We start from the raw sequence: 21,568 nt of genomic DNA, 5'->3' as shown, positions 1-21,568 counted from the left end.
ATTAATCAACCTAAGTATTCGGCAATAGGACATAATTTTCGGCAGACGGATTTTAATGGAGTTCGATTTACTACCATATAGCCAATCACCTTTGATCTGGGATCCCAAGTTTTATCTTATTATCTCCATATTTTCGCCATTTCCCCAATTTCCCCAACTTTTATCTTAACTCCAATGACTCAAATGGACGAGTTTTTTTTTAAAGGGAGATTGAATGCCCAAATTAATTAGATTACTCAATTCAATGCTACCCAAAGCTACTTTTTTTGGAAGCATTCGTCATGGAGAAAAGGAATTCTAGCTCTGACTGCTCTCTAACGGAGAGACTGGAGATCGAACATCTTTACCTTGAATTGGAAACGCCTTTACCAACTCCAAATATCACTTTACCTCCAGCTTCAGATCAATCGCCAGCACCTGAGGCCCCAAATCTAGAAAAATATGGTTCTCCATTTCTCTGGCCGGAATGGCGCAAAACAACAATGACCTGTATCTCATGCGCGGTGACTGGGCTGGCTGGTTACTCTGCTGGTGAGGTTAGTCCGGCGTCTGATGAATTGACCAAGAGGTGGGGGATCAGTGCTGTAGTGTATAACTTGAGTATTACTGTTTTCTGTATCGGTTTTGCACTAGCACCGATGGTTCTTGCTCCCTTTTCTGAAATTAATGGACGGCGACCTATCTTCATTGCTAGTGGTGTTCTGTTTGTTGGTATGTATAAACTTTGATCACTTTGAATCTTTCGAATGTTGAACTGTTACTGACATGCTTTTTAGCCTCGTTGGTTGGATGTGGAGGAACCGAATCATTTGCTGGATTGGCGGTTGCCCGTTTCTTTCAAGGTGTGGCTGGATGTAAGTATACGCCCAAAGTCCTTGAGAGCACGGTAGTACTCTGTCTAGGTATTGACCACTTACTTTCTAGCTACATTCTCAACCATGGTTGGAGGTGTCATCAGCGATATCTATCATGCAGTAGATCGAAACACCCCAATGGCATTTTTCTCCGCTGCTGCTTTGTTCGGAACCGGTCTAGCACCCATGATATCCGGTATCATTGTTACCCACACTACCTGGCGCTGGATCTATTACGCACATGCAATCGTCGCTGGAGTCTTTGTCCTGATCATTTTCTTTTTCTTTTCCGAAACCCGCGGCAGCGTCTTGCTCAGCCGGAAGGCGACTGCACTGAATCAATACTACGAGAAGCTTGAAGATGCAGGTCACTTTGGCGTGATAATATCTAGTGACGACCCTTCAGAGGCGAAACAAGTCCGCCGTATTCGATGGAAGGTGAAGAGTGATGAACAGCGAGAGTCACTGGTCAAGGCGGTTCAGATCTCGTTATATAGGCCCTTCCGTGAGTACTTTTCTTCTTCCCAAATTCTTTATTTGAACGATTTGCTAACTCGATATCGAAGATATGCTGTTCACTGAACCAGTTGTCTTCTTCTTCTCCCTCTGGGTGTCCTTCAGCTGGGCTGTCCTCTACCTCCAATTCGGCTCTATCCCGCTTGTGTTCCGTACAAACCACAACTTCAACACCGAGCAGACCGGTGCTGTGTTTACATCCCTATGTGTCGGTGTCATTATCATCACCATTATCAGCCTTTCCCACGACTGGATAGGCACGCGTTTCGGAATACATAATTCTTCACCCGAAGGACGATTGTACTTCGTTTGTGCCGAATCCTTCCTCTTGCCTATCGGCCTCTTCTGGTTCGGCTGGACCTCCTACTCTTCTATTCACTGGATTGTACCATCAATGGGCGTAGCCTGTGCGACTATGGGCATCTTCTCAATCTACCTTGCCACATTTAATTACCTAGCTGATACCTATCACCGCTACGCTAGTTCGGCGATTGCTGCGCAGTCTTGCTGTAAGTGGTTGAAATTTGTGATTCACTAAAAAAACATCATTGCTAATATCTTCTTGCAGGCCGTAACTTGCTTGGTGGGGTGTTTCCATTAGTGACAACTGCCATGTTTAAAAACCTTGGCTTCCCCGGAGCATCAAGTCTCTTAGGTGGACTTGTAAGTTTTAGTTTTCCTTATAGAAAGAATGACTGATTACTGACCGAAAATTTCAGGGTATCCTTTTGACTGCTGTTCCTTGTGTATTGGCCTTCTACGGTCCAAAGATTCGGGCTAGAAGCAAAATGGCTAGTGTAAGTACTTGATATTATCTCAACACTTATGTCGATACGTGCTAATAAATTAATAGGAACTCGCGCACCATTAAGCGGACAAAAGTTACCAAAAGTTACCAAAATTTAATCATATAATTAACTAGATGATGTGATTACGACGTTTCGGAAAAAGACATACATACACATATAGAATATAGATCTTAGTTCTAAGGTTTGTTTCAATGAACATCGATAGCTTCAGGGCGCCAGCTGTGTCTTATCTTGCTTCCATAATCTACACCTCCACTATTTAGCCGTCCAACATATGAAAAAATAAAGGGCTGTCAATCAATATTAGGAAATAGACCATTCTTTCCGAAATTCCTATATTCGATATAGACGTCATTGTTGGTGGGGCGTGGGTCTGGGGTCAGGTTTGGTTTGCCTTATGGGTCACGTGAGGGATCGCCCCACGATAGATCTCCACTCACACAACAGTCTCCACTGGACACAAAGTGAATCTAAACGAACTTCTCTATGCCTTTCGGCAGGGAACCTTGAGGTAAGGAGACTACAATTCTTCGTAGAGCACAAGAACAGAGAGTATGAGGAAGCGTATCAAGACGTGTGCATTATTCATGAAAGCGCCAGGAGCTAATATAATAACCCGCTGACTTCACGTGCGAAGGGCTAAAGCTAATCTTAGATTCAGAACTAGCTAGGCACAAACTGTGTACAGAATCCTTAATGGACGTGGAAGAGTCGGTGTGGAATCGAGGATGAAGGGTTCTCGAGTCATGTTATCTTTGCTGCAGTAAAAAGAGGCTAATGGGCACCATTATCCATTTGGCGGGCATCAGCCTGTCATGGTGTTCCCATAGTGCGGGAATTATGTAATCATAACCACTTAAAATCCCGTATCCTCTTCGGATCTACGACTGATTCCTCAAGAATCAGTCTTGAATACAATTGACCTTCTTGGCTTCATCTTATCTATTCTTTATCCGCTAGACATCCTTACACAGCCCGTTACATCACGTAACTACTATCTTGAATAAAAAAGGCTGACCCTGAGCGCCCTCATAAAGCGACGGCACCTGAAATAGGAAAGCCATAGCAAAGACGGTATGTAAAGCTACTTAGGTCCTAGGTACAGTTCACTTTTCGCTTGTTGCTTATTCTACTTACTAGGAGAGTAATGAAAAGGAACAAGAAGATCGAGGCAATTCTCGTCTACATAGGTATCCGTGTATTTTTATATAATGGAATAAACACAGCTAGATGCCAATAAACCAGCATGCTTTATTTAGTTGAATGGCATGCATTGCACCATCATGCTGATTATTCATCCCTAAAATGGGAACGGTACTATACAGCAGGTTTATACCTGATTCAAGACCACGAGTAAAATCTGGGCAATGTGCATGGAATTACTTCGGCTGGCTATGCCCACCAGGAGCCGATAGTTTAAAGGGGAAACGATGTGATGCATAATGTGCATCCTCTTCACTATCACTTCCCATCTGGTCCAGGATGCGGTCAATCTCATCACCCGCATGAGCTTCGAGTCCTAGGTCTGAATTTCGCATATGTGAAGCTTCTCCAGACTGTAACCTATCATTTTGAGAGTGTTGATTCTGGTCAGTTCCACTACCATTCCTATCTGAGTAGATTGATGCATGCAAGTTACGTTGGGTGGGGGGTTGCAATGGTCGAGGGCTGGCGCGGTAGCCTGAGTTTTCAGGACTAGACATGAACATAAGAGTTTCAATTGCGTCTTGCTCAGCCCGGGCATTTGGGGGTTCTTGGTGTGAGTTGTTTCGTCTGTGACGGAAATATGGACTGTGACCGGAATATGGACTTCGGCCATATGAATTCTTTATCAAATTTGAGTTTGCCCGCAGGTATGTGTCGCCGTTTGATGCTATAATATCGACAGGTGGCGCCAATTTGGGGAAATTACTGAGTCTGTCGGAGGCAGGAATAGCGGATTGAGAGCGGTGATGGGATAGAAAGGATCGAGGTATATTTGATGGTGATGTGCGTCGGGGATTTACTGGCGGAGTCAAAATAGTACTATTTGCAGGCTGGACTGCTGATGAAAAGCTAGCAAGCCCGTGAAGGGCAAGTTGGGAGTTGATATCATTCGACCGAGACTTTTCTAGATTGGCGGCCGCCTTTGACAGTCGCGTGCGCATACGAGCAGAAAGCTAATGATCAAATGTCAACGACATTCGAGCATAAAAATAGGGTGTTCTTTTTACCTGTGCGATCTTGCTGTCATGGGCTGACAAGCCCGTGCTCTTCGAACGCCTTCGCACATGCCCATTCAAGTTGGATTTGTGAGATAGTACAAGGCCGGGCGACGGCTCTTGAAATTCGGGTGATTGTTTGTATGTAGTTGAGTTATGTGTATTCACGTTCTCGTTGAAAGAATTGACAAACTCCATGGGTTGAGTGTTGAGCGAGGACAGAGGAAGACTATTTACCGAGTCTGTAAATGTACTAGTAGACTGAAGGTCTTGTCGTTGGCCATCGCCAGATGTCTCACTACCATGTTCGGAAGATTCAACAACAGAATTAGAAGTGTCTTTGTCATACACATGGGCATTTAGCCCATCTATTTGTAACGACAAGGGCTGAGGCGACCGCGGAACTTGAATCTCTTCCACATAACTTAAGACTCCCGGTGATCTCGTCATGGAGATATTCAAAGTCTCGGTATTTGTCATGTTAGTATCCGCATTAGGAGCCCCACGACCTGACGGCACAAGATGGATGTCGTTCATACTTCGAGCAACGGGCTGGAAAACGAAAGAAAGTCAGTTAGAGGGAAAATGAATCAAAGAAGGCGACCAAGTCGCAATGAAATTTGCGATTGTAAACTTACGTGACCAAAGGATCTATACACGTCAATCAGAACTTCGCTGCTTGCGCCGAGTCACCGCATCTAATCGGGCACCTATAATGGCCGACGCGGAGCAACCAGGGATGTAATAGAGCCAACGGTCTGGATCCAAATGTCCCAAAGAATGGGAATATGCAGCGGTGCTGGGGAACAGGCGTATCTGCCCTAACTGGGGGGCGGTCGTCTAGTAAGCGCGCGATAAGACAGTGAACTGGTGGTCTCCACTGGGGACGATGGGTCCAAGCGACTAGGACTAAGCCTAAGAATACCACAGACTTGCGAAAATGGATAGGCCGAAGAATATTAAAAGAACCAAAAGATCTAGAAGCGCGTTTGCTCTGAAAATGACTTGAAGCGAGTCTATGGCGTCGTTGATCGGCTTGTTCTCCTGCGGAGACGCGTTCGAGACACGGTGGTCACGTGCTACTTACGCAATCTACATTCAGTAGTGAATATTGACTGTTTAGAAGATATTGATGATTTTATAATCAAGACGTAGGAATTCCCAGGTGGGTTCCATTGTTGAATGAAAGGTCTTATTCAATAGCTATGTGGTTCAGCCAATCAATATCTTTTAGAGCATAGAATAGAGCTAGGAAGCGTATAGGTGCTAGATTTACCAAAGTATAGAAATATCTAGTTCAGAAAAGGAACATTTGGAGAGCGCAGGTATTGAACAGGCTTCGCCGTGTAAAAATCACTTAGCCCTATCAAATTCGAATGAGGAGGGTAAATGCACAAAGTAGATTTTTGGTTCAAACGCCAAGTATGCAAGAACAATGTGTACAAAAATTTTCCGGGCGTTTATTTGCTGCGCTTCTTGAACCGGCCACCAGATTCACCATCGGTATTCTTGCGTTTCTTACCCTCGCGCTGCCAGTATTCCGCTTTCTCTCTCTTTTCACGTGCAGCCTTCTTCTCAAGACTGTCAGCAACCTTGGCACGGTATACCTTACGGCGCTCTTCTTGCTTGATTGCCCGTTTCTCCTGCTTCTCGTTGCGCATTGTTGTCAGCTTCTGCATGAGGTCTCGTGCCTTCTTCTCCTCGCCACCTAGGACCACAGCCCGCTTCTGCATATAGGTCTGATCCTTGCGTGCCTTCATCTTTGTGATCTGAGACTTGTATGGAAGATCGGCAGCCAGTTGGCGTGGCACACGGAGAGGATTGAAGTGACGAGTTTCGCGCTCAATCTTGTGGTAGGCTGAATCCTTGTTCATGGGAGTTGGGATACCTTGATCGTGGCGCACCTCACCAGTCAAACGCATCTGCTGCCAGCCACTGTCTGCAGAAGCACCCTCTTCCAGATCCAGAAGATTGGTGACCGGGTTGTAGAAGCGATGCGGCTTGATAGGGTACCAGGCGCGCAGGAAGACAATATCACTCATGAGAATCTTGTCCTCGAAAGTGGCACGGAAGCAACCCTCGGGCTTGCCGAGCGCCTTCTTGATCTGACCACGAATGCCTGAAACAGTTCGAATCGAAGCACCTTCAAACTTGGCAATTTCCAGCGAGGAGTTGAACATGTCCTTGATAAAGGCAGTGTTCTTGAAGATCTTGTATGGTACGCCAGTGAGCTTCAGTTTCTTGACGATCTCAGTGTGCTCTTCCACACTCTGCACGACACCAGTTGCCGCAATCCGGAAGCCTGGGTTCTTATTCGAGAACGACTGAACGCAGCAGAAACCTGTGTTGGGGGCCACTAGTGGACCGTAGAAGACACCCATGCAATGCATGTGTTCGGGTGTATATTTGAGCATACGGTTTCGGGTCCGACTGTCCGAAGTGCTGTAGATGGGCATCGACTGGAAACGACGCCAGCCGAGGGAGAAGATCAGGGGGTCACTGCTCTTCAAGATCTTCTTGTGCCAGCGGTGGCGCTTGATGCGAACTTGTACGTATCCGAAACGGTCTTCGGTAGGAGAGAGACCTCCGACGATAACAGGGAACCGAGGAGTGAACTTGCTTGCAAACTCGTATGGGACTTTCTCCAAGACGATACGAGCGTAAGTTCCTGCTTTGAAGCCCTCAGCTCGGGCACGAGAAGCGGGATCAAGGGTGTCGAACTCGGCGCGGTTGATGTCGAGCTGTTTTTGCATTTTAGCCTTCTGCAGTTCATACCATTGATCCTCGCCGAATTCCCCATCGCCACCATCTCGAGCTCCCTCTTTAGCGTTTCCAAAGCCCTCCCGATCTTCTTCTTCAAAGCGCAGCTTCAGCTCTTCTTTTTTCTTGGCATTACGTTCACGCTCAGCTTCCAAATCTACTGGGCCTTCGGGCTCTGCATCCTCGTCGTCTTCGTCTTCATCTCCCTCTTCATCGTCGTCCTTGATTCCATTGAAGACGTCACCCGTCTCCAAGTCCTCGAAGGCTCCATCACCTTCATCATCCTCATCTTCATCGAAGACGTCATCCATATCATCATCATCAAGCTCATCGAGATCGTCGAAGCCACCAACAAGTTTGCCAGTGATGAAACGACGTTTGAGTGACTCGATCATTTCTTCATCCCGCCATTTACGCTCCAATTCGTCGTAGTCATATTCGGGAACTGCACGGAAGTCGGCTTCGTACTTTTTCTCATTGTTGGTCTTCTTGAAAAAATCGTCGGCTTCCTCATCGGCGTCCTCATCTTCTTCATTGTTCTCACCGCGCCACGTTTGCACAGCTTCAGCAGGACTAATGGATTCATCGTACATCATCCTTGAAAGGTCAGAGACACGGAAAGCGGGGCGCTTGCTATGAAGAGCTTTAGCTGTGGCCAGCATGTTATCCTTCCATTTGGCATTGCCCTCTTCGTCTTCCTCATCATCCTCATCATCATCCTCGTCGTCATCTTCTTCCTCTTCATCCTCATCTTCTTCATCTTCATCACCGCTCTCTAGCTCCTGATCCTCGACTGAAGAGATTGAGCCAAGGTCAGAGTCACTGTCTGCAAAGGCAAGATCCTCTCCATTTTCACGGTTGCTTCCGTTCTGTCTTTCTTTGAAGTTGTCCTCGAAACCTGACGGAGCAGACACATCGACCTCATCTTCATCATCCTCACTGAGATCCTCGTCGTCTTCATATTCGGCAAGTTGTTCGTCTTCGTCATCGCTACTCTCGAGGCCCTCATCGTCTGATGCCTCTTGACCATCACGTTCAGCATCTGCAATGCGCGCGTGTCTCTTGTGCTTACGGCCAGTCTCTTCGCCATCTTGAGTTATGGTTTCACCATCACGGAAAAGACGGACACCCTCGTCGGCCTCACCAAGCAATCGTCGCTCACCCTGCAGACCAACTACAAGCTGCTCGCCAAGTCCACGGTCCTCGTGGTCTTCTTCCTCGTCATCCGAGTCACGGTTAAAGTTGGTAGTTCTGACATCGATGTAGACCGCATCCTTGTCAACCAAGACACCACCAACATCGGACATGGGAGCAAAGAGGAGCTTTTGCTTCTCACCCAGCTTGCGCCGCGACGACTTTCCAGATACTTTTGCAACTTGCTGGTCCATGAAGGGAGTAGGGCAGGGGTCAGGCAATCCCTCAATGCCAGAGACTGTCAGATCACCCACACCAGGCACGTGCACCCGCGCACCATAAGCTGGGAAATTGGTACCGCGGAGATAACCATACAATGCCACAGTACGATCACACTTGGGATTTTCTTCGATTTGAGTGGGAGGGGTGATATCCAAAAAGCGATCCGCCAGCGCGTACGGGTGAGAGTTACGCCAAATAAGCGGACGAGGATTCTTCATAACGGACAAGAATCGCGATAGGTTATGGACTTCGCGATCTGGATATCGGCCGTTGATCACACCGGAAAGGTAGAAAAGCTTGGCACCCTGGTAGAGTTCACTCCAGAAACGCTGCTTCAGGCGCTTCTTGGTCATCTTCAAAGTACTCTGCTTCTTGAACAGGTCGAGATGGGTCAGAATACCGAAGACATTTCCGGGCATACCACTCGTCGACAAGGCGTTCAAGAACTCCATTGTCTCCATCTCAAAGCCGTAGTTACCATCAATCATGAGAAGGACAATATCCGCGATTTTAGAGACATCAATCATGGCTGCTAGGGAATCTGAGGGACATTCGATGAAAGTGAGGCGCTTTTTCTTGGAAGTAACTACAGTCAATGGACCTTGGGGGGAGCTCAGAGTCTGCTTAGTGTAGCGACGAATCAGTGACTTCAGAAGAGTGGTCTTGCCAACCTGCAAACGCAACAAGATATAAATTAGCATTGTGGCTCCAAGTATAAGATAAAACTCCAATTTCGGAACTTACGCCTGGGGGTCCAACGAGTGCAACCACAGTTGGAGGGGCCTCTTCAGGCATGCGATCCACCTGGGGAACATGTAGTCTTTTTTCCTTGACATCGTAGGATCGAGCAGCCTGTCTACCAAGCTTTCCAGGATTGGAATAGGCGAAAGCCTTCGGATTGCTTCCTGTAACATGGGTCAGTGACTCTACTTCGATCAATCCTCGAGAGAAAACCCCGAAGCCCTGAGATGTTTCGTACCTTCAAATTTCTTCTTCTCCTTTGCAGGCCGATGGGCCCGATTTGATTGCTGCTCCATTTGCAAGCAAAGAGGTCACGGACCTCACAGCTGCTCTGATAATTTAGAAAGAAAAAGAGACAGACAGTAAAAGCGACAACAGCTTGGGACGTGAAGATGGCCGGTCCAAAATTATTATTTCGGGGCGGAAAAATGTGGATCCCGGTTTAAAAAAATAAAAAACCGAAATTGCGGTAGATTTGATAAAAACTTTGAGCTGTAAAGATCGTGAACTCGGCTTAGCAGTTTAGGGGTATAATTCGTGCTTCGGGTTGGCAACCCAGAGCTGTCACAACTGCTTTTGTATGTGCGAGGTCCCAGCTGAGCCCTTAGTTCTCTTTTTATGACCTTTACAAGGATTCTAGTTTAGGCTTGGCGTAAGGCAGTATTAACACCTGAGGCAAAAGTTATTTGATATGAGATAAACGGTCACGTGGTGATACTAAGATCACCTGACTTGCCTGTAGAGTGACGTATATGCCCACGTGATCTGCCCCGCGTTCGAGAATCGCGTCATAGGAGTCTTTCATGCATTATTACATCAACACAGCTTAAATCGAAAAGCAGGAAGACAAGAAGGGACAGGTCCATAGGTGGATGGTCATTGGATTTCTCAGTTGAAAATATATCACTAATTACGATGTATTCTTATCTCAAACTTGCAGAATAGATCTTTGTTGATTCAGATCAGAGTACTCCGTACTCAAATCACATCTTCATTCGAGCCCGCATAACATTTCAAATTGATTTAATTACTGTGTAGTGTAAATTTGAATATAATGGAAATATCTGAAGTTAAAAATAAGGCATCATGGGCGTTTTCATGGCGTAAGACTCTCAGCCCATTCGGCTTATCAGCTCCCATTCCAGGGTATAAAACACAGACCACCCCCGCTCCTACATCCACTCTCTCCTTTCCACCTTCATTTCCTCATCACCTCTACTCTCTTCTACACTTTACACTCGGTGTCTTTCTCCATACTAAATACTCCGCAGTCATGCCCCAGTACAACGTATGTCATGTCTCATTCCTTTTTTTGACGTCCCTAACCATTATTTTTCTCAGGTTACCCTCAAGACCGATGCTCCCCCTGAGGAGCTTGAGAAGTTCGTTTTCCTCTCATTCAAAATCTGTCTCGATACTCATGTTTTTATTATCTAGGGCCAAGCTGAGCGTGCAGCAGCAGGGTGGAACTATCAAGCATGAGTACAGTCTCATTAAGGGCTTTGTGTAAGATTCCCATCATAGAAAAACTGCCCCGGCTGCTTCTTATTTAACCCCCAACCCTCAACCCTCAAATACTAACTCCGGAAATAGTGTTGAATACCCCGAAGACCACGTCAGCGTTCTCGAATCTTCCGAGCATATTCATGTCGAGCACGACTCCGAGGTGACAACCCAGTAATTGGCGAAAACATGAATACTGCGGCACCCATATCAATATCAACCTGCTCTCTAATCGTCTAAGATTTAAAGACTGGTTGCCATGACTGGGTGGGCCGTATGATGGGTGGATTATCTTGCTTCGGTGTGATATGAGGCAAGGCATACACGCAGCCATTATCAACTATGTTATGTATACTTTATAACCAACGCGCCTGGGCTGCCAGGAATTATCCCTGTAGCAAGATATGACTTACGAATTACAATCTGCTTTTCAAAGTTTATATCTGGTTGGAGTAACTCCCGAGATCTGTAGCCTGTACCTAGATATATGTAGCTGCATCTTCATGTCATTTGGGCAACCTCTATTCCGATCTATGGATACCTAGGTATCCACCCACACATTTAATCTCCTCTCCTATTTGAGCCAATCTAGCAGGATGCTTATGAACAGTGTAGAAAAACCAGTCTGGGACCTCGGAATTGAAGACATTCCGAGATCAGGATTCAGGACGCTCGGATTCTTTTTTTATATGAATGTTTCAATGCTTCTTGTTCTTTCAGAAATTACCCGACCTTGCAAGTAATACCCTGGTATCGGTATCGGTAATTCATCCTAGAAATAGTTATTTACCTAGTACCTTTTCTTAATCTCCAGGGCCCAAATTTTGTCAACCAGTGTTTCACAATGGGCTGTAAAAATAGGCGCTTCTATGTTGTAAACCTTGAAAGCTAATAAGAATGTCAGGTTATGGATTCAAGTTCACTTTATTCAGAAGAAATTCAATTCTTTTATTTTTACTCTAGATTATTCATTTAAAAAACTCTCGATTATGCGAGTATACGATTGGTTAAGGCACCAACTTTATAAGAATTAAGGCCACAGTATCACGTGACAGATTGCGGGTCCTGCCGATCGATCGTAAGGACGCCCAACTTATTATACACCTTCCAATTTTCAAAGGCAAATCAGTCCCTGGGATGAGGCAGGCCTAAACAAGGACTTGATCTGGCTAGCTGTATTCTAATAGGTTTTCTAAACAGCCAAGCTCACGATATAGCTTTCTGCAAGGTCACATTCCGCAGTATTATCCTTTCACCATTTGATCTGATACAAATACCTGGGTTCTTCCAGAAATGATAAATCAATTGAAAGATTGAATACATCTCAGACTAAGATATCTATGTAAGTTACAAACACTCCGGTATTTCTCGTCACCGCTTAGAGAGTCACCTTTACTGCCCATGCGGTTCTACTTTCTGCTTTCTGCTTTCTCCTTTTAAAAGCCAAATCAGCACTTGGACATGACTGACCATACCCAACAGATCCCTTCTAGGGATTTTGACTCGCCTGAGGAAAGAACAGTCAGACAATCCCTCGAACACTACCTTGCATCGCAGTAAGAGATGCTGCATAATTGCATGCATTTTCAACGCGTTAATCCAATTCTCTAGAAAACGCTGGGAATTACCCAAGATTGGAGCTTCAGACTACGGTAACATTCGTCACTCACGCAACTCTGATCCTCTGAGCAACTCAAATACCCTCATCACAGAGCTCATTGGGTTGTTGGATGCAGACGAAGAGTTTCCTAACGAGCGACCTCTGTCTGAAATCTCATCAACAATCTCCGGAAACACTGGGTCCTCTGATCTTTTAATTGCTTCTGCTCTTCGCTTTGATGAAGAACTGAAGCCCCGTGACTGTGACGAGAACGCAACTGCACTTCCTTCACCCCCGCTTTTTCCCTTACCATTTCCCTCCTTTTCGCCTATCCAACCCTCTGTTTCTTACTACGATCTCCCTTCTCCTAAACAAAATCTAGATTCTACGTTCAGGAAAGGAATTCGTGATAAGGTTTCTCACCCTTCTCTCCCCTTTTCTCCCCAGACCTTTGCCAACAAAGAAACTCCCATCATCTCAACCTTCCAGCGCAATATTCCAGCCTTACCAGAAATTATCCACTTGCCCATATCTGGTCCTTCGCCGCTGTTGGCAGCTTATCCATCATTGCAGCGCAGTACTTCAGTGAAAGCAGAAGTTAAGGACAGTTTCAAGGCCCGCCTTTCTAGATTTATCAAGCGCAAGTTTCAAATCCCTTCTCCCAAATAATTCACATCAAACCATCGAACATGGGTCCACGAGACTCCTATTTCCGGAATGCATCGTCCGCGATGGCAGCAATTACCCGGCATAAAACAGAAGCGATTAAACTAGCTCGAGAGCAAAGCGTTGCAGTGAAGGAGATGTGTCGCCGTGCAAAGACAGAAGTACCGCCATATGAGTTTGAGGAATTGATTGGGAAAGGTGCATATGGTCGTGTCTACAAAGGTCGACAAATGCCATCTGGTCGGCTTGTGGCCATCAAGGTTCTAGACATTGATTCTTTGGATTACCAAGCGCTGCGTGATTTCAGTGATATCTCTATCAAAGACTTCATTCACGAGACTAAGGTCATGACACAGGTGAAGGACTCTGGTGCAAAAAACATCAATGAAATCATCGAAGCCATATCTATCCATTCCCAGCTGTGGTTGGTCTGCGAATATTGCCCGGGTGGCAGTGTGCGAACTCTGGTTTGTATACATGATCTGTCTTTGTCTATGATTGTCACCAACTAACCAACTATAGATGCGAGCAACTGGGGATAAATTAGAAGAACGATTCATCATTCCTATTGCCAGAGAACTTGCAGTTGGTTTGAATGCTATCCACGAAGCTGGGATCATTCATCGTGATGTAAAAGGTAATATGAATCCTGAAGTCTGATGTCTTTTTCTCATACTTATCAATAATATAGCTGCCAACATTCTCATTCATGAGGAAGGTCGACTGGAAATATGTGATTTTGGTGTGGCTGGCGTTTTAGAATCCAAGAAAGACAAGCGTTCAACTTGGGTTGGCACACCCCATTGGATGCCACCGGAGATGTTTGCTTCTCGAGGACCCGGACCAGCCCATAAATACAGCAGCGAGGTAAAATACCAATTATCAATATTTTGCGTTGGAGGTCTGACTAACCATTTCAGTTCGACGTCTGGGCATTTGGTTGTACCTTGATCGAGTTTGCAACCGGTAACCCTCCCAACGCACGTCTTCGAGAGCCAATGCAAATTGGACGCCAACTGAACCGAAACATTCCCAAACTCGATAGTGATCAGTACAGCCAGGGGCTCAAAGATCTCATTGCATTTGCTCTTGACTCTAATCCCGCGACCCGGCCTTCCATGGCAGATATCCTCGCTCATCCCTATATCGCTGGAACCGAAGAGGAATACCCCACATCATCTGTCGGCGAACTCGTCCGGAACTACTACCAGTGGTCACAGCGGGGCGGTCATCGTATATCTTTATTTCATCCGGGTGGTGCAGCAGCAGCAGAATTCCCCGAAATGGAGGAGTCAGAGGATGATTGGAACTTCAGCACAACAGATGGGTTTGAGCGACGGTTCTCTGTTATTGACCTGGATGAGATAGCTGCATCCTTGGCCCAAATAATGGACGATGACTCGGCGAGTCCCGCTGCCTTAACCCCCTCATCCGAGTTCCCCAACGATGACTCCAGCCTCACCATGGATCCCGAGATCCAGGCCAACTTTGATGAGCGTGTTCGTCGGGGTGCCGCAGCCATGGAAAGCCTGTTTGATAAAGACGGGCCCAGTTACACCTACGAAACCAAGAATGACTTTGTTCCAATTGAGCCACCTGTATCCCCGGTATCAGACCTCCCTCTTCGAACTGAAACCGACAGATCGTCTGTTACTTCCACTTTTATTGATATCGATATCGGCTCCTTTGACTCATCACACTATGCCGCCGGTGCTCCATCTGCGCATCCCTTCCAACTGGCGGATGCAGACACCATTCGTGCTAATCGTTCCAGCATTCGAGTCAATCGAAACTCCAACGATAATAGCTCTCAATCATCAAACAGCGGAAATGAGAACTTAGAGCCTCAGGAGGAAAATTACCAACCCCAATCTGGCCCACGTCCACCCACTATGGACTGGAAGTTTCCGGGCTTCTCCTTCCAGCATGAAGACGTTGAGGTCGAAGTGGAGAAGGAAAAAGAGATGACCCCTGAGCCGGAGCCAGTGCAAGAAAATACTTTCCAAGCGGAGAAACGTGCGACTATGCAGTGGACTTTTCCCATCATGTCAACCACTGATGAGGATCCCACTGATGGCCAACCCAGCATCGATCCTCACGACACTGTACGAGCTCCACTACCAATACAACGTCTACAGAAAACAGAACCCGGCGACTCGCGTCCGTCCACCTCGGCTTCAAATTTATCCATCGTTTCCGAATCTGATGGTGATCCATTCCGCTTTGATCTTGTGCATCCACTCGACTCATATTCCTCTGACAACCCGGGACCAACTGAACCGACCGACGATTCTTTCATCAATGGAGCTACGATTCGCAATAGACTTCCTTTACTTGGCACGCATTTGGAGACGGAAGATAAAGAAGACGAAGATAGAGAGGACGAAATTCATTCAGTCACAACCCTCGAAGATCTTGAAGCCATGCTTGCCAGTACCGAACTCGGCTCGCGTTATAATCATGACACAAATGACAGATTTGCCATTGACGACGAGGATACAGATAAAATACTATCATTTCCAAGTCAAGGAAGTGTTAGCCTCGATGGACCAGGTCCTGATAACGAAGAATGGCCTCACCCACTGTGGGGAGACAACCAGGAAATCATTCAACCAGAGAATCACCCCCCACTCTTCCCAGGACATCCCCCGGATGCCACGATCTCGGAGCCTGGATCGGGTGAATCCACAGACGTGGAGGAAGGTGTTCGGTTCCCAATTCTGGTTCCTCCCAGGGAAGAGAGCCTAATGGAGGGGGCTGACGATGCAATTGTTGCTATTGAGTTGGATCGTTTGTTGGAGGATTTTCTGGATGCCCTTTCTGCCACTTCTGAAGCACTTTCTCGGGCAGTCCCTTCATAATTTAATTAATGCCTAGATTGCTACCCAGATAGCTAACATTATTATCTAGTCTCTACGGAAAGAATATGATTCTATATATTTAGAACTAGATTAACTCCTTATTTATGTAATAAGGGACTATAATATCCTCAGATGTAATGCACAGGTACATATTTAGGGCATGCATGCCATGACGCTATGCTACGATCAATCATGAAGTATGAATACATCCAAAACACGTGTATCTGCGTTCATCTGGACACTTCTGAGGCCCGCATTATGACCTCGCCGGCGATGTCATTTAAAGCACATGATCAACAAAGGTAGAACGCATACAACCTCATTTATCCTACCTTAAGAATCCCTCCTCCATCCTGCATCCTGCAACAACCACCTTTCATCAAAACCACCTACATCCGTAGGTATAGTCATCAACTTCATCATGTTAGGAGGGTTTTCAAGTCAGTATGGACCACAGTCCTTTGTCCCGACTCATCCACTACCTCCAAAGTCTTTCGAGGAATGGAACAAGGTCTCTGTGGAGATTAAGCGAATATACCTACGACAGGATTTCAAGCGATGTGCTGAGCGCTGTACAGATCTCCTCGATCAAACAGCTGGCCAGGTAAGTGTCTTTCATCAGACAAGTTCTTATTCTCAAGATGATAAACTGATAATGTATTTTCTTTCAGATCCGTCCAGTCTATGAATGCTACCTCAATTTTTATGCTGCTGTGTGCTTCGAATGCATCGGTAGAATTACCCCTGTTCATTCTCGAATGAAGATCTTCTGGCTGGAACAAGGAATCAAGTACTACAACCGTGCCAGCTTTTCTCTCCCCGACCCCGATAAACCTGGTGTCGCACTTGCTGCACCTAAGTCCGCTACCCTAGATAGCACGTCTAATATTGACTCTATTCCTGGGTCCCTTCCCCAATCTGCAATCGAGGTACTTTATCAATACGGCTGCGATCATCAGCGCTCTGGTGCCATTGCTCGACTTTCTCCCACCGAGCCGGCTGATCAGGCTAGTTTATCTGACGATGAATCTCACCAAGTAGAATCTAGAACCGGTGCTATCGTTGCACCCCGATTCAGTTATCGTGACCCTGATCACGCTGCTCAGCTTGACGAACCTGCTGCCCGGGGTAGAGCATCTGATAATGAGCGTCACTATGGGTTTCTTCCTGACTCTGCAATCGCAAAACGTTTTGCAGCAAGATCTAGTTATGATGGCTTCCGCAGCATCATTCCATCTGAACACATTGGACCTGCTGCCTGGGGTGGTACAATTAATGGCTATCTTCATGATGATCTCACTGAAATACTCGCCGTATTACTTGAACACGACTATGGTTTTGATCGCCCTAACCCCATTGCCCAGCTTGCATTCCCCGAGTCTTTTAATACTCCAAACTATCCTGTTGTCCTGAAAAGTGCAAATAATGGCTTTGTCCAGGGAGATCTCGCTGAATCTAGAATCGATGGCTCATCTCTGTCATGCTCTCGTTACATTTTTTCTAAGCCCACTTGTCGGCTTGATGCCTATGAACCTGTTTTCCGAGGTGACATGACTAATAATGGCACCGTTGAGAGATATCGTGAACTCGCTGCACCAGCATCAGTCTCTGGTTCAATTGGTTCCCCTGGTCATCCGTCTGGTAGCACTCCTTCTGAGAGTATGACTCTCGTAATCGAACACCTGCTCGATCATTTTGAGGATCCTTTTGTTTCTCTTGACGGAGATCAAGACTCTAGATCGGAATTCATGACGAAAATTCTCTCATGCCTTCCTTTGCACCTACGAAATACCAGAGTCTATCACCAGCATTTGCAGCGAAGGAGAAAGAGGATCATCATTGATAGAGATCTTTTGCCTAATCCTGTCCATGTTACCGATGAGTTGTCTGGACTTGGACCTCCTGGCGATGAGGTCGCATGGAAGTTAGTCGATTTTCCTTCTGATTATCATTATGAACCTTTCATGTTTTCGGGTTACAATGGCCCTAATGAGGAAGGCTTGGTTCAAGATGAGTCCAGCGTTGATGGTCATTTCAGACATGGATCCCCACTTAGAAACATCTGTGATCCTTACAACAATGGTTCTGTCGATAACCAAAATCGCGACAAAGATCGTGGAGACCGCATGCCCGCTTTTGAGGATGGCCCTGGCCTTGCTGTATCCAATAACGATGATCGTTTCACCCATGAAGCCAGCCCCGGTCAAGTTCGTGGAGCTCAACGTAATAATTTTGAGGACAGCACTGAGCCTACAGAATACGGTCTCAATGTTCATCTCATTTTTCAAGTTAGCCCTGGTGGAGGGAATGGCAACTCTTTTGAGGACAGTACTAATCTGGATGGTAATGGAGACCTTGACGAATATCTCGGAGAACGCAACCCAGTTCAGGACGCCCTTGTCCTAGGAGATCTTCGTAACGATGATCATTACATTTATCAATTTCACCCTAATCAAGGTCACGGAACTAATGATCCCTTTGTGAGCAACCATTTTCCAGGTGGATACGATATTTCCGGCCTTACCCGTGGAACTGGACGTGACTTTGTCATTTTTGAGGACAGTCCCATTGCTAGTGAATCTGATTCTGTCAGTCGACCCCACCTTGATCTAGGCTGTAGAACTGAACGCAACCCCTTTGCGGACGATCACGTTTCAAGTGAAGAAGATATTACTGATCTCCCCGATGGAGCTGAGCGTGGTCCTTTTGACGACAGTACTATTACAAGTGCTTACGATATCCTCGATTTTCCCGCTCAGCAAGCTAGCAACTTTTCCCAGGTCACTACTTTTGGGAGTGAGGAAATTGTCGACGCTATTGTCGATGATGTAGTCACATTTGCCGAATATTGTGAGAATGGAAGTCTAGGAGAAAGCGCTTACGGTGTCGACGATGAGAATTCGAACTCAGTCCCGATTAAATCATCAAAATACCCTCGCCGTGCTGTCCAGATTTCATTTGGTGGGCTTTATATTTGTGAGATTTGTGGGTTGGTCGTTTGTCACTGCCCTTATGAAATTGGACCCGACGAGACTCCAGACCCGATCAGACAATTTTTGAGCCATCACCCTCGTGTTTGTGTTCCGCTAAACAAGATCCACGTTTGTAGAAATTATGGACCTCTTGATTACCGGTGCCTCTATGGCAAGCATCCGTCCAGTGGAACGCATTTGCTTGGTTTTCTCGATTCTGGACGGAATGGGCCTTCTGAACGGACAGTCGAAGATGCTATTCAACATCTTCGTACAATCCGCTCTCCTACCTCTATGACTACTTGTCTTGAGTGCTTCCTTCGCGGATACCCGTATGATCATCCGGAAGACCACTGTCCCTATCGTACTGCCACAAATCATGGTTATCCATTCTATGGTATGCACGATTTTCAGTGTTCTCAGGAGGCGGAATTGACTCAAGACTACGATTTCACTCCAACCCCTAAGTCCTACGTGTCTACCATCCAGTCATCAACTCACTCTGAGAACAACTCAGTTCTAAATGCTGATGATATAGAAACTTCTAACAAGACAGTCGTCTCGTCGACTCCACCTGAGAATGTAACTCCCTGTGTCAATGCCAAAGAAATCACAGTTTCTAATGAGTCTATCATCTCGTCGGCTCCTGCTGAGAGCGATTCAGTTTCCTCCGCCATTGATATAGAAAGATTGAACATGGGTATTTATTCACTCCACGGTCATATCGAATCGAATATCTCGAATCTCGATAAAATGATCAACAACGTCAAAATTATCCAAGAGGCCCACAGAGCGCATCAGCATGCACACTCATCTCCTCGGCCTGGAGAAGAAGAGGACCAAGAGTCTGAAATGGACATAGATGAGTCTGGCAACATCTATTTGAAGGAAACCAAAGCCCAGCGGATCAAGCGCCTACGTGCTGATAACTGGAGCAAGGTTCTGGTTCCCTGGAAGGGCCCGGAATATTACCAGAAGTTATGCGACATCATCATACAAGAAATGGATGAGAGACACTAGATTCGATCAGTTTGTAAGACTATTTGAGGGTCCTGGTTTTACACCTGATTTTTCGATTGATTAGTCTGAGATTTAGTCAGGCTACGGGAGTGGCTTCCAAGGTTTATCCTCTGGATGATATTTTGATATTTTCCCACCGTACGCCTGATGTTGCGAGTGACTGGCTGTGTCCAGCTGTGGTGGTTTTTATCTTTTATTACCGCCATTGATTTTATAATCTTGGCCCACCACACGTCTGATTCTTTCTGGGAACAATGATTTTATTTCAAAATTTGCCCATGGCTTTGTAGATTTCCTGCTTCAATCTCTATAAAAACTTATGTAGATGTGCATCCTATTTGCAGGTATAGAAACCGCTAGTATATTCGCGTGAATATTAATCAGTAAGACATGACCTTTCATGGGAATATTCAAAATCTTATAACGGCGGCAACAACACTATATTTGTGACCTCTTCGGTTTTAACCGCCAAAGGTCCACAGGTGCCCAGGTCCACAGTATTTTGAGAATAGTATACGAAACTGGACCTTAGGACGCTGTATAACTATATTCTAGTCTGACTTAACCTGGGTCAGATCTCGGGAGCCTTAGAAGAAAACCTTGGAATGAATGTCATTATTTATTGATAAACTGTTGCGACAGCCGAGAAACAAGGCCATCAACAGACGGAAAGTATTTCGGCCGAAAAGGCTTCTGCCGAGACAGCGACTCCGGAACTGGATTAGTATATCACGGCATCCTTGAACGATATGCATTCATCGCAAACGACACCCTTGAGCGATGCGCATTCGCGACAGTAATGTCCCGTCTTCACCGTCTCTTCTGTCTCGGACGAATGTTGACATTCGTCCAGAGCAGAGGGGCGCCCATGTACTATAAGTAGCTAGTTCTTTCATCAATGAAAAAGCAGACTTCACAACAACCACAATATTCAGTACTGTAGAGACCACTACACTTGGTGGTTTGTCTACGGTGTTGAGTAGTGGTTTGTTGAAGCTCACCAACTCCTTTCTACTGCAGTAAACTCCAATTCCCTTTTACTGTAGTAAGAACTCGAGCACCGTTCTTAGTTATCGGCGACTAGCTAGCTACGCTCGCTAAGCGAGCGACATAAACCACCTGTTGATCATACCCAGGTAAGTTTCATCAAGCTGTCTCATAGAGAAATCATCCACTCCGCTAAACACTTCAACTTTACGGATGTTCTGAGCACTCTAATATCTTCTTGATTTTATTCATCCCTTCTTCTATAATTCTACCAAAAATTTCGAGTCTATCTACAGCTGCACCGCTAACCTTGGGATGGAGCCCTAGAGAACTGGGAATGTCGTGAAGAAAATCACTTCACAAATCTCACGCCTCGTTCATCACATCATCCCTTTACCTTGGTAAGTCAAGTATCTTCATGATAATTTGAAAGAGCACTTAATTAACAACATATCGTAGTCAACAGGCTGAAGAACTGGAGATGGGGATTTGAATGTCGTAGCTGCTGACGAACTCATTTCAAAATGCTCAACTATAGGCTGAAGTTCAGCTTTAAAAACCTTCAACTCTAGATCGCAAGTTTATGGCTGGTCCAGGGTGGATATGATCCAGAAATTTGAATATTGTAAACTCCCCCAATCGAATAGAGGTAAAAAAAATCA

General features: G+C 45.9%; 7 protein-coding genes across 7 annotated transcripts; 5 read left to right on the top strand and 2 right to left on the bottom strand.

Moving 5' to 3' along the window:
• Positions 1-281: 281 nt before the first annotated feature.
• Positions 282-2,241, top strand: N7495_003999 (uncharacterized protein; the record flags this gene model as incomplete). Its single annotated transcript, XM_057206650.1, has 7 exons — positions 282-711; positions 777-854; positions 925-1,359; positions 1,421-1,879; positions 1,939-2,033; positions 2,090-2,167; positions 2,224-2,241. The coding sequence occupies 7 exons, from the start codon at positions 282-284 to the stop codon at positions 2,239-2,241; spliced, it is 1,593 nt and encodes a 530-aa protein (XP_057064330.1).
• Positions 2,242-3,558: 1,317 nt separating this feature from the next.
• Positions 3,559-4,917, bottom strand: N7495_003998 (uncharacterized protein; the record flags this gene model as incomplete). Its single annotated transcript, XM_057206649.1, has 2 exons — positions 3,559-4,338; positions 4,393-4,917. 2 exons carry the CDS (start codon positions 4,915-4,917, stop codon positions 3,559-3,561), a joined length of 1,305 nt encoding a protein of 434 aa, XP_057064329.1.
• Positions 4,918-5,840: 923 nt separating this feature from the next.
• N7495_003997 (GTPase BMS1) lies at positions 5,841-9,593 on the bottom strand (the record flags this gene model as incomplete). Its single annotated transcript, XM_057206648.1, has 3 exons — positions 5,841-9,227; positions 9,301-9,461; positions 9,536-9,593. The coding sequence occupies 3 exons, from the start codon at positions 9,591-9,593 to the stop codon at positions 5,841-5,843; spliced, it is 3,606 nt and encodes a 1,201-aa protein (XP_057064328.1).
• A 977-nt stretch (positions 9,594-10,570) lies between these two features.
• Positions 10,571-10,978, top strand: N7495_003996 (uncharacterized protein; the record flags this gene model as incomplete). Its single annotated transcript, XM_057206647.1, has 4 exons — positions 10,571-10,585; positions 10,639-10,679; positions 10,735-10,803; positions 10,891-10,978. 4 exons carry the CDS (start codon positions 10,571-10,573, stop codon positions 10,976-10,978), a joined length of 213 nt encoding a protein of 70 aa, XP_057064327.1.
• Positions 10,979-12,261: 1,283 nt separating this feature from the next.
• N7495_003995 (uncharacterized protein) lies at positions 12,262-13,069 on the top strand (the record flags this gene model as incomplete). Its single annotated transcript, XM_057206646.1, has 2 exons — positions 12,262-12,356; positions 12,412-13,069. The coding sequence occupies 2 exons, from the start codon at positions 12,262-12,264 to the stop codon at positions 13,067-13,069; spliced, it is 753 nt and encodes a 250-aa protein (XP_057064326.1).
• A 62-nt stretch (positions 13,070-13,131) lies between these two features.
• Positions 13,132-15,927, top strand: N7495_003994 (putative serine/threonine protein kinase; the record flags this gene model as incomplete). Its single annotated transcript, XM_057206645.1, has 4 exons — positions 13,132-13,533; positions 13,589-13,703; positions 13,758-13,933; positions 13,987-15,927. 4 exons carry the CDS (start codon positions 13,132-13,134, stop codon positions 15,925-15,927), a joined length of 2,634 nt encoding a protein of 877 aa, XP_057064325.1.
• A 758-nt stretch (positions 15,928-16,685) lies between these two features.
• N7495_003993 (uncharacterized protein) lies at positions 16,686-19,919 on the top strand (the record flags this gene model as incomplete). The annotated part of the gene is made up of 1 exon (XM_057206644.1): positions 16,686-19,919. The coding sequence occupies one exon, from the start codon at positions 16,686-16,688 to the stop codon at positions 19,917-19,919; it is 3,234 nt and encodes a 1,077-aa protein (XP_057064324.1).
• Positions 19,920-21,568: the final 1,649 nt, after the last annotated feature.

The sequence above is a fragment of the Penicillium taxi genome (genome assembly GCF_028828555.1).
Source record: "Penicillium taxi strain IBT 34144 chromosome Unknown utg000003l_segment0_segment0, whole genome shotgun sequence".
In the NCBI taxonomy this organism is placed as follows: Eukaryota; Fungi; Ascomycota; class Eurotiomycetes; order Eurotiales; family Aspergillaceae; genus Penicillium; species Penicillium taxi.
The sequence above is the reverse complement of the archived record's forward strand: the minus strand, read 5'-3'. Positions and strand labels throughout refer to the sequence as shown.